The sequence below is a fragment of the Patella vulgata genome, chromosome 8 (assembly GCF_932274485.2).
Source record: "Patella vulgata chromosome 8, xgPatVulg1.2, whole genome shotgun sequence".
NCBI classification, from domain to species: Eukaryota; Metazoa; Mollusca; class Gastropoda; family Patellidae; genus Patella; species Patella vulgata.
Genome location: NC_065886.2, coordinates 48,685,827 through 48,701,815, shown reverse-complemented (window position 1 = coordinate 48,701,815; position 15,989 = coordinate 48,685,827). Strand labels below are relative to the sequence as shown.

At 36.2% G+C, this 15,989-nt stretch overlaps 1 protein-coding gene across 1 annotated transcript in view; it reads left to right on the top strand.

The window, feature by feature from the left end:
- LOC126829635 (serine/threonine-protein phosphatase 2A 65 kDa regulatory subunit A alpha isoform) overlaps window positions 1–15,989 on the top strand; it is an 80,823-nt gene that overhangs the window by 61,182 nt on the left and 3,652 nt on the right. Inside the window, exons 14-15 of the mRNA XM_050559621.1 lie at window positions 7,932–8,023; window positions 11,775–11,800. Coding sequence (XP_050415578.1) covers window positions 7,932–8,023; window positions 11,775–11,794 — 112 coding nt within the window. The 3' untranslated portion in view covers window positions 11,795–11,800. The remainder of the gene's footprint in view (window positions 1–7,931; window positions 8,024–11,774; window positions 11,801–15,989) is intronic.

Here is a 15,989-nt window from a genome sequence, read left to right as displayed (position 1 = left end):
TTTTGAAGGATTTAATGTTAATACTTCGTGTATAGAAAGATAAAAATCATTCCACCCCTATTTTACCCCAGACTTGATATTTATTTTTTCTGTAATAAATAAATATTTACTTGTAGTTGTAATAATCTTAATGATTATATATAGGTCTACTTGTACTGACAATATAATATCTAGAAATTCTATTCACATAGAAATCTGAAGATTACGGATTAAAATGGCACTTTACACTCTCCGAAAATTAACAGAAAATATTGTTCATTTAAATGAAATGAAATAAAACTGGCATCCAGGTCTTACCAGACATAAATTAATGTCTTACATTTCAATAAACATGTTATATCGACTGGGCCGACGGACCAACGTAAATTTTAAACACTAGTGCCAATATTAAAAAAAAATGTACAAAATACTGCAGCTTGAATTGTTACCAGATCATCAAAATACTCCCATACTACTCCTATTCTGAAATCACTCTATTAGCTGCCAATAAATGAAAGAATCATCTTCAAAAGTCTGTCTTTGACGTATCAGTGTGTGAATGGCTTACCTCAAATATACTTATCTACTTACCTCCATCAGTTGTGTTGCTCAAGGTGGAAATTAAAATCATTTGGATACAGATCATTCTCAGTGAATGCAATTAATCTGTGGTACAATCTTCTAGAGATCATTAAATCACCTCAAACTCTTTCTTGTTTTAAATCAAGACTTAAAACCCATCTTGTTATCAGGATTAATTAAATTAGATTAATTGTATGTGCAACGAACATGCCTCCGTGCATGGGGTATGTGCGCTATATAAATATACATATTATTATTATTCGTCAGACCGAAGTTAGGTTTGTACTCCAGCATTCAAGATGGCGGTTTGAAATCAGCTGTTCATTTTCCCGTCTTTTTCCACAAATAAAATGCGGTTAACTAGCCAGTTATCCGAAAGAAACTACAATAGCATATTCCTGAAACAATGGCCTGAAAAATACCTCTGTAGCCATTGCTGGATTGTCTTCTGATACTTGAGTTTTTGAGGGAGTGTGTCTATTCTTCCCGTTCAATCAAATCTTCCCTAAGTACAGCAACGTGACACCCTTCGTTTAATCTGGAATCTTCCCTAAAACTTTGGACAGTGATTTAAGGTATTAAAAATGATGAAAGTATTGTTCGTCTCTAAACAGTATTGTTTACATTGTAACCGTTTTGATAGCCTCGTTTGTCACGCACTTATTTTTCTTGCAATATTGTGCTATGCACTGGTTAATTGGGCGTAATAAATTTTGTGAATCATGACGTAACATTATGTAAACGTATTCGGAGCTCAGTTTAAACCCGAATGATATTTTTACGCAGTTGGGTATTGGTTGTTAATCGGACTATTGACCAGTCATAATTTGGAACAGAAATTTGCTTTCATTACGGCAGTGTTGAGTGTGATTAGGTCTAGTCAAACGAAACACTGCGATGATTATGCTACAATAGTGACCTTACACGCATATACTAGACTACATTTATCAACCGATTGTTTTGAAATTGATATATGTTGTTTGCATTAGTGAGATGAAGAAGCCTTTTTAATTTCAATAACTTCCGTTAATTTCTTCTGGAGTTATGGCCCTTGTTTCACTTTGTTGCACCTTGTGAACGCTCTAACGACATAAGTTATCAACCGATCTCTATGAAATTTATATGCATCATTTAAATTAGTAAAGCAAAGAAACCTATTGAATTTCAGCAATTTCCGTTAATTACATCTAGAGTTATGGCCCTTGTTTCACTTTGTTGAATCTTGTGAACGCTCTAATGACAAAAGTTATCAACCGATCTGTATGAAATTGATATGCATCATTTAAATTAGTAAAGCAAAGAAGCCTATTGAATTTCAGCAATTTCCGTTAATTACATCTAGAGTTATGGCCCTTGTTTCACTTTGTTGAATCTTGTGAACGCTCTAATGACAAAAGTTATCAACCGATCTGTTTGAAATTGATATGCATCATTTAAATTAGTGAAATGAAGAAGCGTATTGAATTTCAGCAATTTCCGTTAATTACGCCGAGAGTTATGGCCCTTGTTTCACTTTGTTTTACCTTATGAATGCTCTAACGACAAAAGTTATTATCCGATCTGTATGAAATTTATATGTATCATTTAAATTAGTAAAACGAACAAGCCTATTGAGTTTCAGCAAATTTATGTTAATTACATCTTGATTTACTTTGTTGAACTTGGTGAATGTTCGAACGACAAAAGTTATCATCCGATCTGTATGAAATTTATATGCATTATTTGAATTAGTAAAACAGAAAAGCCTGTCGAATTTGAACAATTTCTGTAGATTACTTCCAGAGTTATGGCCCTAATTACCTACAAAAGAATAAATATGTGACAACCCTTGTCGACTGCTCGGACGAGTTAGCTGCTGTGGGCGTATGTTTAGTTGCCTGCAACCTATCTTTGTCTTTTTGAAATATCACTTGATTCTAAAAATAAACACACTTGTATGGATATACTACTTCTGAATTTTATTAACATGCTACGTTTCAATACACATACTGGTATCGTTATCAAGCAAATAATGATTAATTAACAAAAACGTGGTGCAATATATAGATGAACACTTTGGAAGCCATATAGCAGATAAAACAGTAACAACAAATTGATTAACAAGATGAAAGATATAATATATAGACAACAGGTAGAAACCATTTAACAGATAACACAATAACAACAATTGATTAACCAGATCAAAGATAACAATTAGAAATCATTTTGAAGATAAACCAATGACCACAATTGATTATAACAAATATATAGATAACAAGTAGAAAAAGGTAGAAATCATTTAACAGATAACACAATAACAACAATTGATTAACCAGATCAAAGATAACAATTAGAAATCATTTTTAAGATAAACCAATGACCACAATTGATTATAACAAATATATAGATAACAAGTAGAAACTATTTTAGCAGGTAAAAGAAAAAAGAACAGAAATTTCTTGGTGGATAGCCTAGATAGATTAATTATATTTACCAAGAACAGCTCTTTTGGCATTTACAGTAAATTAAGCTTTTCAAACTTCATCATTTAAAAATTTTAATGGTGTAATTGTGAGCTCAGTTTTCATGATAGATAGATAGTACATGTAGATAGCAAAGTAGAGCGATATTTTGTTTAATTTGAAATACTTATTGGTAATAAGTATTTGTAGTTTTGATAAAGGAACATTTTTTAAAACGTGAATTATTTGATGAAAGTATATAATGCGTTTATATTTATTTGTTTATTTCTATTTATATTAACGGCTTGTTCTTAATGGAACCGGAACCCACATTAATTTGGTTCCCAGTGTTTTTTTCGTCATTTTTGACAAATCGTTTTTTTTGGCGCTTATCGGACCATAACTTTATAGATTATGGCCCCTGATTGTACAAAAAATTGCATTTAAACCCTTGGCGGGCCATATCTGGCCTATGGGCCGCAATTTGACATCCCTGCTCTAGAATGTAAAGTTACTAACCGATAAGACTTTAAAATTTCTACACAGTATTTACAATCATGAGACAAAGAAACCTATTGATTTTCAACAATTTCCAATCATTACTGCCAGAGTTATGCCCCTTGATCACTTGATAAATCTTGTTGAGACACTAGTAGTCTGGAGGCTCAATAGCGAACCCAACCTCTCTATAGTAAAATTTGGCGTAGAATACAATGCCAAGTGATAATCAGTCCACTATATGTTAGTCCTGAAATGACCTAGTTTGTGTCGAGTGGACGTTAAACCCCATTTCCCTCTCTCTCTCTCTCTCTCATAATTATTTTATAAAACATTACAAATCAGACTCATTTGAATAAAACATTGGTTTCGAAGGCTAAAAATACAGTTTTTGCCCAAATGACATCATTTCCAGTGACCATGTAAATGTTAAAATGGTTTGACCTAGTCCAAATTGGCATTAGGCATCAAATGGTAAAAAAATTTGCAAATCGAATGATAGTTGACTCTTACAGGTAAAATAACGTGACTCATGCAAAATTGCCTATTTCTCGGCAATTGTGCATATTACAAATTAAATTTCACATACATTCTCTTCGTATGGGTTATTGCTACGAGTTTATGTGGACTCTCTACAGGTCACAATTCTTGACCGATTTTGACGAAACTTGAAATATAGGTTTATCCCCAAAAGATCTCGGCTGCTTTCGATATTGGCATGTATCGAATCGAAACTTCATGGATTATGGCCCCTGTTTGTACGAAAAATCACGTTTTTAGCTTGTGGACCCTATAGAGGTCACAATTTTTATCCGATTTTGTTGAAACTTGAAATGTAGGTTTATAACCCAAAAATCTCAGTTCCTTTGGATATTTGCACATATCGGACCGTAACTTCCTGAATTATGGCCCCCGATTGTACGAAAAATCGCGTTTTAAGCTTGTGGACCCTATAGAGGTCATAATTTTTATCCGATTTAAAAAAACATATTATTATATCACCGTTACACCCTAAGGACGATTGAGTTCGAATTTCCTGAAAATGGGCCCAAAATTGACAGACAAAATGGCCTCCGTTCGTTTTCAAATAACGTAAAAATATGGTATATCAAGGTTGTGGACCCTATAGAGGTCACAATTTTTATCCGATTTTGTTGAAACTTAAAATGTAAGTTTATTACACAAAGATCTCAGTTCCTTTTGATATTCGCGCATATCAGACCCTAACTTTCTGAATTATGGCCCCTGATTGTACGAAAAATCACGTTTTTAGCTTGTGGACCCTATAGAGGTCATAATTTTTATCCAATTTAAAAAAACGTATTATTATATCACTGTTGCACCCTAAGGATGACCGAGTTCGAATTTCATGAAAATCGGTCCAAAATTGACAGACAAAATGGCCACCGTTCGTTCTCAAATAGCGTAAAAATATGGTATATCAAGGTTGTGGACCCTATAGAGATCACAATTTTTATCTGATTTTGTTACACGCAGAAAATCGGCCCAAAACTGACAGACAAAATGGCTGCCCTTCGTTCTCAAATAGCGTAAAAATATGGTATATCAAGGTTGTGGACCCTATAGAGGTCACAATTTTTATCTGATTTGGTTGAAACTTGAAATGTACGTTTATAACCAAAAGATCTTGGTTCCTTTCGATATTCGCGCATATCGAATTTTAATTTCCTGAATTATGGCCCTTGATTGTAGGAAAAATCTCTTTCTTCTGAGCTTGTTCTCTATCCATCTCTCGAAAATGTGGGCGTATCCTGCCTGGCAGCCGCTGGTTCACCTTTTAATCGAAATAGCCCAAAAACAAAATCGAGATTAAAACAACTGAGCCCGCTGTTTTCTGCGTGTTTACAGGGCACACCCTTTCAGTCATATCAGATTTGAAAAAAAATAATATTTGCTTTCAAAAAGTGGTACTAAACTGTCAAAATTGTAGTTTTTGCTAAATGTACGTCACTTCCGTTGCTGAAAGGTAACTTTACCGGTAATAAAAAAAATGACATTTTGGACCACGGAGCATATGAACTTTGTTTTATACAAATCGAACAATAAATAATTAATCCAGGACTGAAAAACTGAATTAACCATTGGCGGCCAAGGAATGTTATGGTGACAAAACATGTTGCCATTTTTGGTCAAATCAAATGACTCTTTAACCCTGGGTAAAATACCACATAAAAATATTCATAAATAAAAAAGTTTTTTTGTAAAAATTTAAATTTTCAAAATTTGGCGAAAATCAAAAATCTAAAGAACCGTAGCTATGTGCCTTGTCTCTGGCTATGTCAAAATGTATCTAATGTTAATATTACGGCAATATTTCAAAAACGACGATTTCAGACATTTTGAATTGTCCCAGAATGTTCGAAATAGCTTTAATTTCTAAGTCATACTCACTTTTCCAGTAAAACCGAAGACATCGAATCAATCCGACAAGTAGTTTCTGAGATATGCTCAAGTGGAAAAAAAAAAATGATAATATACTATTCAAAAAAAGTAGGGGATATTTGATTTTTAAGTGTTATTAAAGTCACCTAATGAAACTGACGAAGAAACAAATGACAAAATGAAATGAAGTTCACATTCATCGATTTATTCCAAATGATCGTTAGACTAAGTAAGGCACAGACTGACCATTATAAGGGTAAAATGATACCCGGGGTCAAACAGCAAAGTTACCACAGCATCACAACCAAGTCAGTAACGGGTAAATCCTCCTCTGTTTGCCAAACAAGCATTGATCCGACGTGGCATACTCCTAATGAGACGTCTAAGGTCATTTTGGTCCAGATTGTCCCATTCCTGTTGCAACGCAGCAGCAAGTTCTTGGACATTGGCAGGACGTTGTTGACGTTGACGTAACCTCTGTCCAAGCATGTCCCAGACATGCTCGATGGGGGAGAGGTCGGGACTCAGTGCTGGCCAAGGTAATGTGGTGATGTTCTGTTGTTGGAGGTAACCTGTAACGATCCTGGCCCTGTGACATCTTGCGTTTTCATCCTGGAAGATGAAACGGCGGCCATGACGTCGTGCGAATGGCACAACATGGACTGCCAAGATGTTGTCCCGGTAGTACTGGCCTGTAACACGCCCTGCAACAACATGTAAAGCCGTTCTTCCAGCAACAGTGATGCCTCCCCACACCATAACAGAACCACCCCCAAATCGATCATGTCTGATGACGTTAACGTCTTGGAAGCGCTCGTTTCGACGACGCCACACCCTCCTACGTCTGTCCAAAAAATCAACAGTGAACCTTGACTCATCTGAAAACATCACATTGCTCCAGCGTCGATTATCCCAGTGTTGACGATCCCTACACCAACGACTTCTTGCCTGAATGTGATGATCTCTCAAACAAGGGATCACGCGAGGACGTCGGGCGCGAAGGTGACCCCTATGCAGTCGATTCCGAATCGTCTGGCCACTCACTCTCACACCAGTGTCTGTTTGAAGACGAGCGCTGATCTGATTTGCTGTGATGACACGATTTCTCAAGGCCAAGGTACGGATAAATCGATCCTGGGCTTGAGTTGTCGCCCTTGGTCGACCTGAGCGTGGTCTGTCCTGTACAGATTGTGTATCACGGTATCTGGACCATAGCCTGCTTATGACAGACTGAGAAACATTCATCGTTCGCACCACAACCGCCTGTGTTGTGCCGATCTGTAGCATGCCAAGGGCACGTAACCTTTCATTTTGGGTAAGCCGACGCATATCAAAATTTGTTTTCTGGTCACTAAAACAATTAAACTGATGTTTCCACCCTGGAATTCAATGCCACAATGACTGTAACATTCAAAGTCAGAGTCGTGCAAATCTTGGGTTGGACCCCCATGATGATCCCAAGCATCATCTGCATTCCATGCGGTAGCTATTGGTGCGTTTGAGCGTCACATGTAACTGGAAATGTTTCTTCTGTTAGGTTCTATAGTGACTTTTTTCGTAGTCATTTGCATATTTTAGTATTATGCCCCCAAAATCAAATATCCCCTACTTTTTTTTAATAGTATAATAAGAATAATTTTAACAAAAACAATAGTGTTTCACACAAGTGAAACCCTAATGATTTGTGATAATTACTTCATGGGTTGTTACTTATAATAGGATTTTTGTGTGTTGTAAATGTTTTTGTTATTGACAAAAGAAAAAATATGCTACAATTCTTATTGACTGCCGAGATGACTTAGCTGCTGTAGGCGTATCTTTCGTTACCTGGCAACCTGTCTTTGTTCTTGTTCTCTGTCCCACTCTTGCAAAATGTGAGCTTATTTTGCATGGCAACCGCTTGTATTATGATTGAACCCTCCTAAATCCTTCACCATGACTATCTAGCAGAGCTTTTTACATTATTGATGTTATTAGAAGTTAGAAATATGTGGACTTATTATTAAAAAATATGTTTCTGTTTTTCAGACTCATTCAGCAACAAATCAAGCCATGTTTAGAACAACTTAAACAGGATCCAGATATAGACGTACAATATTTTGCTATTGAAGCAATGGACAGTAAGTCATATATGATTTTTGTCCCCCGCCTTTCGAAGAAAGCAGGGGACTATTAAAATGGGTTCGTCCGTCTGTCTGTCTGTCTGTCTGTCTGTCCGTCTGTCTGTCCGTCACACTTTTTGGGACACAATAACTCTCTTCCTAATTGAGCTAGAATGTTCAAACTTGGTGTATGTGTTTATTAGGTCAATGCCTTGATGGAGTTCGAAGATGAGCATTTTCCGCTTAGGGTAAGCAGAGATAAGCAATTTGATTGGTTGATGCTTTGGGACACGATAACTCTCTTCCTAATTGGGCTAGAATGTTCAAACTTGGTGTATGTGTTGATTAGGTCAATGCCTTGATGGAGTTCGAAGATGAGCATTTTCCGCTTAGGGTAAGCAGAGATAAGCAATTTGATTGGTTGATGCTTTGGGACACGATAACTTTTAATTGAGCTAGAATGTTCAAACTTGGTGTATGTGTTTATTAGGTCAATGCCTTGATGGAGTTCGAAGATGAGCATTTTCCGCTTAGGGTAAGCAGAGATAAGCAATTTGATTGGTTGATACTTTGGGGCACGATAACTCTCTTCCTAATTGAGCTAGAATGTTCAAACTTGGTGTATGTGTTGATTAGGTCAATGCCTTGATGGAGTTCGAAGATGAGCATTTTCCGCTTAGGGTAAGCAGAGATAAGCAATTTGATTGGTTGATGCTTTGGGACACGATAACTTTAGTTCTAATTAAGTGAGATTGATGAAACTTGGTGTATAGTTTCATTACAGTAATACCTTGTTATCTAAATTATCCCCCTTTGGTGATACAGTTTTTAGCATATAAACTAGATAATAATTATTCGGTTGACACACAATCAACGGCATAGAATACACGATGGCACAAGCTATAATAATTATTGATATAAAATATTATTTTATCGCAATTTAGCTGATATATAACTGGATAGCCCTCATAAATAAGTAGTGGAAGGAGGGAATCGATTTTCATATTCCGTTTTCCTGCAAATGTTATTTAACTTCTTTATTATATAATATTTGTATTTTTGTCCCCCGCCTTTCGAAGAAAGCTGGGGACTATTAAAATCGGTGTGTCTGTCCGTCCGTCACACTTTTTGGGACACAATAACTCTCTCTAACTGAGCCAGAATGTTCAAACTTGGTGTAGGTGTTAATTAGGTCAATGTCTTGATGGAGTTCGAACATGAGCATTTTGTGCTTAGGTTAAGCAGAGATAAGCAATTTGATTGGTCAAGATTTTGGAACACAATAACTCTCATTCTAGTTGAGTTAGAATGTTCACACTTGGCGTAGGTGTCTGATAGGTGAATGCCTTGATGGAGATTGAAGATGAGAATTTTCTGCTTAGGGTAAGCAGGGATAAGCAATTTGATTGGTTGATGCTTTGGGACACGATAACTTTAGTTCGAATTAAGTGAGAGTGAGGACACTTGGTGTATAGCTTTATTACATCAATACCTTGACTTAGTTCGATAATGAATATTCTCTGCTGTCATGTCATGGCTGAGTTCAATGATTTACATTAGTCGATGCTTTGGGACAAGATAACTTTGATTCTATCTGATGGAGAGTGCTGAAACTTAGTGTATAGTTTGATTGCTCGATACTTTTGAAAAAAATAAATGTGCGATTAATAAATATGTGTCATCTATTTATTTTTGGATTTCAGCGGGGGACATCAGCCTCACTGTTGGCTTGTCTTTTGAAGATTGAGTTTGGGTGAGACATTGAGACAAGTTTCGATCCCTGCAAGCTGGTAAGGTTACCCAACCTTGTCTGTTTCTGCTTCTCCCACTGTTAACGACCCCTCCTATGCGTGTGTTATTGAAATCAAAGTGTACCATATTTTAGTCAAGAAATGACCTAGTTTGTGTCCAGTGGATGTTAAACTCTCTCTTTCTCTGTTGGCGGTATAGTGGGCGTATTTAGTCGTGGTTAACGCGATAGAAGCATTGTGGTCGTGAGAGGATGAACCCTATCGATTTTCACATTCCGTGATTTTTATACACCCACATGGAAATGTGGTCGTATATTGCCGTCGCCCCTGTCCGTCTGTCCATCGTCCAAAATTTTTTGTGAACACTCTACAGACTACATTTATCAACCAATTGTTTTGAAATTGATATATGTTGTTTGCATTAGTGAGATGAAGAATCCTATTTAATTTCAATAACTTCCGTTAATTTCTTCTGGAGTTATGGCCCTTGTTTCACTTTGTTGCACCTTGTGAACGCTCTAACCTCAAAAGTTATCAACCGATCTGTATGAAATTTATATGCATCATTTAAATTAGTAAAACAAAGAAGCCTATTGAATTTCAGCAATTTCCGTTAATTACATCTAGAGTTATGGCCCTTGTTTCACTTTGTTGAATCTTGTGAACACTCTAATGACAAAAGTTATCAACCGATCTGTATGAAATTGATATGCATCATTTAAATTAGTGAAATGAAGAAGCCTATTGAATTTCAGCAATTTCCGTTAATTACGCCGTGAGTTATGGCCCTTGTTTCACTTTGTTGTACCTTGTAAATGCTCTAACGACAAAAGTTATTATCCGATCTGTATGAAATTTATATGTATCATTTAAATTAGTAAAACAAACAAGCCTATTGAGTTTCAGTACCTAAATTAGTGAAATGAAGACGAACAAGCCTATTGAATGTCAGCAATTTCCGTCAATTACATCTAGAGTTATGGCCCTTGATTTACTTTTTTGAACTTTGTGAACTTACGAACAACAAAAGTTATCATCCGATCTGTTTGAAATTTATATGCATTATTTGAATTAGTAAAACGAAAAAAGCCTGTCGAATTGGAACAATTTCTGTAGATTGCTTCCAGAGTTACGGCCCTTGTTTTATTTTTTAGAACCTTGTGAACCTTCAAACAACGAAAATTATAATGTCATCTGTATGAAATTGTCTATTAAATTCCCCTAATTATCTACAAAAGAATAAATATGTGACAACCCTTGTCGACTGCTCGGACGATTTAGCTGCTGTGGGCGTATGTTTTGTTGCCTGACAACCTATCTTTCTTTCTGGAGATATATCCCCAATGGCGCTTTGATTTGGTATTGACTAATGAGAGGGTGCGAATTGGTTCGCTATCGGGTTAAGTAACTACTGACAACCCTAATGAGAATATTTTAGCATTTATTACCACTTATTACCACTTATTCCTGTCTAAAATAATGACCTGCTAATACAAGCTCCAGGATCAAAAGTCAAAACTAATGATTTTACAGTGTCATTATTATAAAATGGCTCCAAAAAAACCAACTCATTAAACATGAACAAGTAAATGTATTGATTCAAAATAAATCCTGCAAGATTTTGGGATTGGGGTGATTTTGTTTTGTTGTGAATGCTTACATTACTAACAAAAGAATAAATATATGACAACCTTTGTAGTCTGCACTGACAACTTAGCTTATGTGGGTGAATCCTTGAGTGGCATTTAGTGATTGAGAAGATTAAAAAACACAACACAATTTATGGAATACAATCACAGGTTTATACGACGTTTCGACAAGTATTCTCTTATCGTTATCAAGTACAAATGGTCTATAAACCAGTGATTGTATTCCATATAAATTGTGTTGTGTTTTTTGGGTTGATTTTTTTACCTTATTACACATACAAAAATTAATAATATCAGATAAAAATAGTCAGTTTTTGTAGATGATTACGTGTTAAATAATTTAATACGCATTGATCTCTTTACTTTCAGCTTTAAAGATCACTGCTTGAACATGGGTAAGTTAATTTTTATATGCATACATTTCAGTGTGAAGGGTATCACAAAACCATCTTCTATAGCATCTAACATTTCGTAAGGTTAAAAACTTTAGATGCTATAAAAGATGGTTTTATCATACCATTTCCATTTCGTTTTCATACGCCCACATGGAAATATGGTCATATATTGCTGATTGCTGTCGCCTTCATCCATCATCCGCAATTCTTTGTGAAAACTCTACAGGCTCATTTATTATCAGATCGTTGTAATGTTGTATACATTAGTGAGATGAAGTATCCTATTTATTTTCAACAATGTCCTTTAATTACTTCTAGAGTTATGGTCCTTGTTTCACTTTGTAGAACCTTGTGAACACTCTAACAACTAAAGTTATCATCCAATCTGTATTAAATTTATATGCTTTAATTTAGATTAGTAAAATGAAGAAGCCTGTTGAATCTCAGCACTTTCCATTAATTAGTTCTAGAGTTAATGCTCCAACGACAAAAAAATTATCATAAACCTGATTTGTATTAAGTTTAGATTAGTAAAACAAAGAAGCCAGGTGAATTTCAGCAATTTCTGTTAAACACTTCTACAGTTATGGCCCTTGTTTCACTTTGTTGAACATTGTGAAGGCTCTAAGTTATCATATAAAATTGATATCAGCGTCTTGTAAATTCTCCCATTACCTTGGAAGATTTAGCTGCTGTAGGCGTACGCATTGTTGCCTGGCAACCTATCTTTCACCAATACTACTGTTCGTGTCACTGTATCCAGTGACTTGGATCCCATCAAAGTTTATGTTATTCAAATGGTTGTGGATTCATCTCTCTCTAGTTTTATTTAGATCACATTTAAGTGTGGGCGTAATTATTATGGAGTAAACCTGTCTGTTGCTTAATCCTTCCATCAACAGTTGACTTCTGAATGCGATAGAGAATACAGTTTTTATATGCCCATGTTTTCATATGTCTCAGGTGACAAGTAGAAATATTTTTTACTTGTCACTTGTCACCATTGATTTTTGTTTTTGATTAAAAAAAATTAACTTATTATATTTCAATTTCATTTATAAGAGATGCTTACATGTACAATCAGACTTAGTGTTCACTTTAACACATTTTGACGGAGGTAATGAAACAAATGACAGACCGTTGTTCTTCCATTTCCGACCCATGGTGATATAATAATTTAACATAATATACAATTAGGCATGCTTGTATATTCCATGCCAAAAGAAGCCACAGTAAATGGAATTCAACTATCAAAATATTTAATTCTCTTCGGAAAGAATATTCGGCCATATTTCTTTTTATTTTTTATACGCCCACATTGAAATGTGGTCGTATATTGTTGTCGCCCCTGTCCGTCCGGCGTCCACAATGGCTTGTGGATGCTCTAGGGAGTCTAGAGGCTAAAGTTAATATCCGATTGACTTTATAAATTTATACACAGTGTTTAAGGTCATGAGACGAAGAAGCCTATTGATTTTCAGTGATTTCCGATAATTACTGCCAGAGTTATGGTCCTTGATCACTTCAAAAAATCTTGTGGACACCCTAGAGGTCAAAGTTAATATCCGATTGACTTTAAATTTATACACAGTGGTTAAGGTCATGAGACGAAGAAGCCTATTGATTTTCAACGATTTTCGATAATTACTGCCTGAGTTATGGCCCTTGATCACCTCAAAAAATCTTGTGGACGCTCTAGAGGTCAAAGTTAATATCCGATTGACTTTAAATTTATACACAGTGTTTAAAGTCATGAGACGAAGAAGCCTATTGATTTTCAGCGATTCCCAATAAATACTGCCTGAGTTATGGCCCTTGATCCCTTTGAAAAATATTGTGGATGCTCTAGAGACTAAAGTTAAACTTCTACACAGTGTTTAAGGTCATGAGACGAAGAAGCCTATTGATTTTCAGCGGTTTCCGATAATTACTGCCAGAGTTATGGCCCTTGATCACTTTGAAAAATCTTTTGGACGCTCTAGAGGCTAAAGTTATCATCCGATTGACTTTAAATTTATACACAAATTTATACACAAAAAATCTTGTTTATGCTCTAGAGGCTAAAGTTAATATCCATTGACTTTAAATTGATACACAGTGTTTAAGGTCATGAGACGAAGAATCCTGTTGATTTTCAGCGATTTCTAATAATTTTTGCCAGAGTTATGGCCCTTGATCACTTTGAAAAATCTTGTGGACGCTCTAGAGGCTAAAGTTAATATTCGATTGACTTCAGATTGATACACAGAGTTTAAGGTCTTGAGATAAACAAGTATATTGATTTTCAATGAATCTTTAGGACTTGAACAGCTAAAGTTTTGTATACTAAACATTAGCATGTGGCAGAATTCTAATGGTTTTCTGATAATTACTTAAGGAGTTGTTACTCTTAATCAGATTTTAATGTATTATAAATGTTTCATTACCGAAAAAAGTAAAAATATGCGACAACTCTTGTTGACTGCCCGGACGATATATAGCTGCTGTGGGCATATGTTTCGTTGCCTGGCAACCTATTTTTAAGACAAAACGAAACCTCAAATAATAGGCTTTATATAGATCGTTGGCAATTATCAATCCACTATAATCATTAATTGAAGACAAATGATCAGTATTGTATTATTCAATGACGCGATCCAGATCATCAGCTAATTACTAAAAGTTATTAGTTGATGTATGCTGCCTGTTCGCCACGTGGGGGGTTTATTCCAGTCAATTTACCAAGAAAAACACTCAACCTAGAACAAATTGCAAAAGAAATGGTTTTAATTCTATCAACAACTTTGAAGGTCTTAGAATAAAAAATGTAGAAAAATTCAATAAGTGGAACATTTTCATTTTTCATGATGAATACACCCTATGACGTGTGTTTGAGATCCCAAATATTGCAATTTTAAGGAATGTTAAGGACATATTGCGAGACAACTGCGTCATTTGAGCACATATCAATACATTCTGTTGTTGATAATGGAAGTAAATTATGTGTAGCAATACAAATTATTGGAGACATTTAATTGGCTGATACTAACCCGTTTATCCATACTATAAGTCTGAATAATTGAAATCATCAGACAATTCCAAATTTTCCCAATTATGTCCAAATTTGTGATAGTTTAAAGTCAGTTATATCTACAAAGATACATTTTGTGTATGTACACTGCGTTTGCCTGTATATTCCACTAATACTGGTCACAAATAATGAACTGTTCATCAGTCAGGTTACACATGGCGTTACTGCACGCTACACCCCTGCATTGTCCACATGCCACTGAGCATTCAAGACCATGTCTTCTGCAGGTGCACCTTCTGCTGTCACACTCTGTCTTACAGTTGCAGCGGATTACTCTCAGAAGTGTGTCTGGAGCTGGAGGTTTATCTGTTGTGCGTGGTTCAAGTTTGTCCGCCACTTTCATCCACCCCCAGTCTTCGGGGTCCAGGGAGCCACCATCTCCCATCCATTCCCTGACCTGGAGATAAACACGAGCACTATGGTAGCGTGCTGCTGCTGATGTGGGAGGCAGTGTGTGAACCTGGACATAGGAAGAACTAGTTGCAACTTTTTCAGAGAAGCGCCGATACCGCAGACTATCTAGACTTTCACCCGGTAGTCCATTGTACAGGCAGACAATGATTGCTTCTCCAGCTGACATGATATTTTCTGTTGGTTGGTCGGTACAGAACTGATGAACTTGTTCCCTGAAATAGCTGTCCTTCAGGAGTTTCTTCAGGACAACCCCCTTTCCTATCCCGAATAGGCGTGATGTGGTGTCACATCCTCCAGCTGCATGCACATGGGGCAAGTAGTAACAAATGTCACTGCCTAAGTTCATCTTCAGTTCAGTTATGTTCCACACCCTCTGTTTCTTCGCCATCTGTTTTCCCTCAGACATGAAGTAGAGTCCCGGAGATGTTGGTTCAGCATGAAAACACAACAGAACAAGGAGATCTGTGTCCTCACCTATGACTGTGGTTGGGCAGCTAGATGCACTCTCCACTGCAGTCTGCACAATGAGAAGGTCGGCATCACCTCTGGCGTGAACGGTCTTACAACCCTTTTCTTCAAGTTTCTTGCTGAGCATGTTGATGAATCTCTGCTTGTTTGAGGAATTGGCCAGGAAATGATCCTTCCGTTTTGCAAGTGGCATGTCTTCAACAAAGATTACCTCTGGAGCTACCATACCTCTTGAGC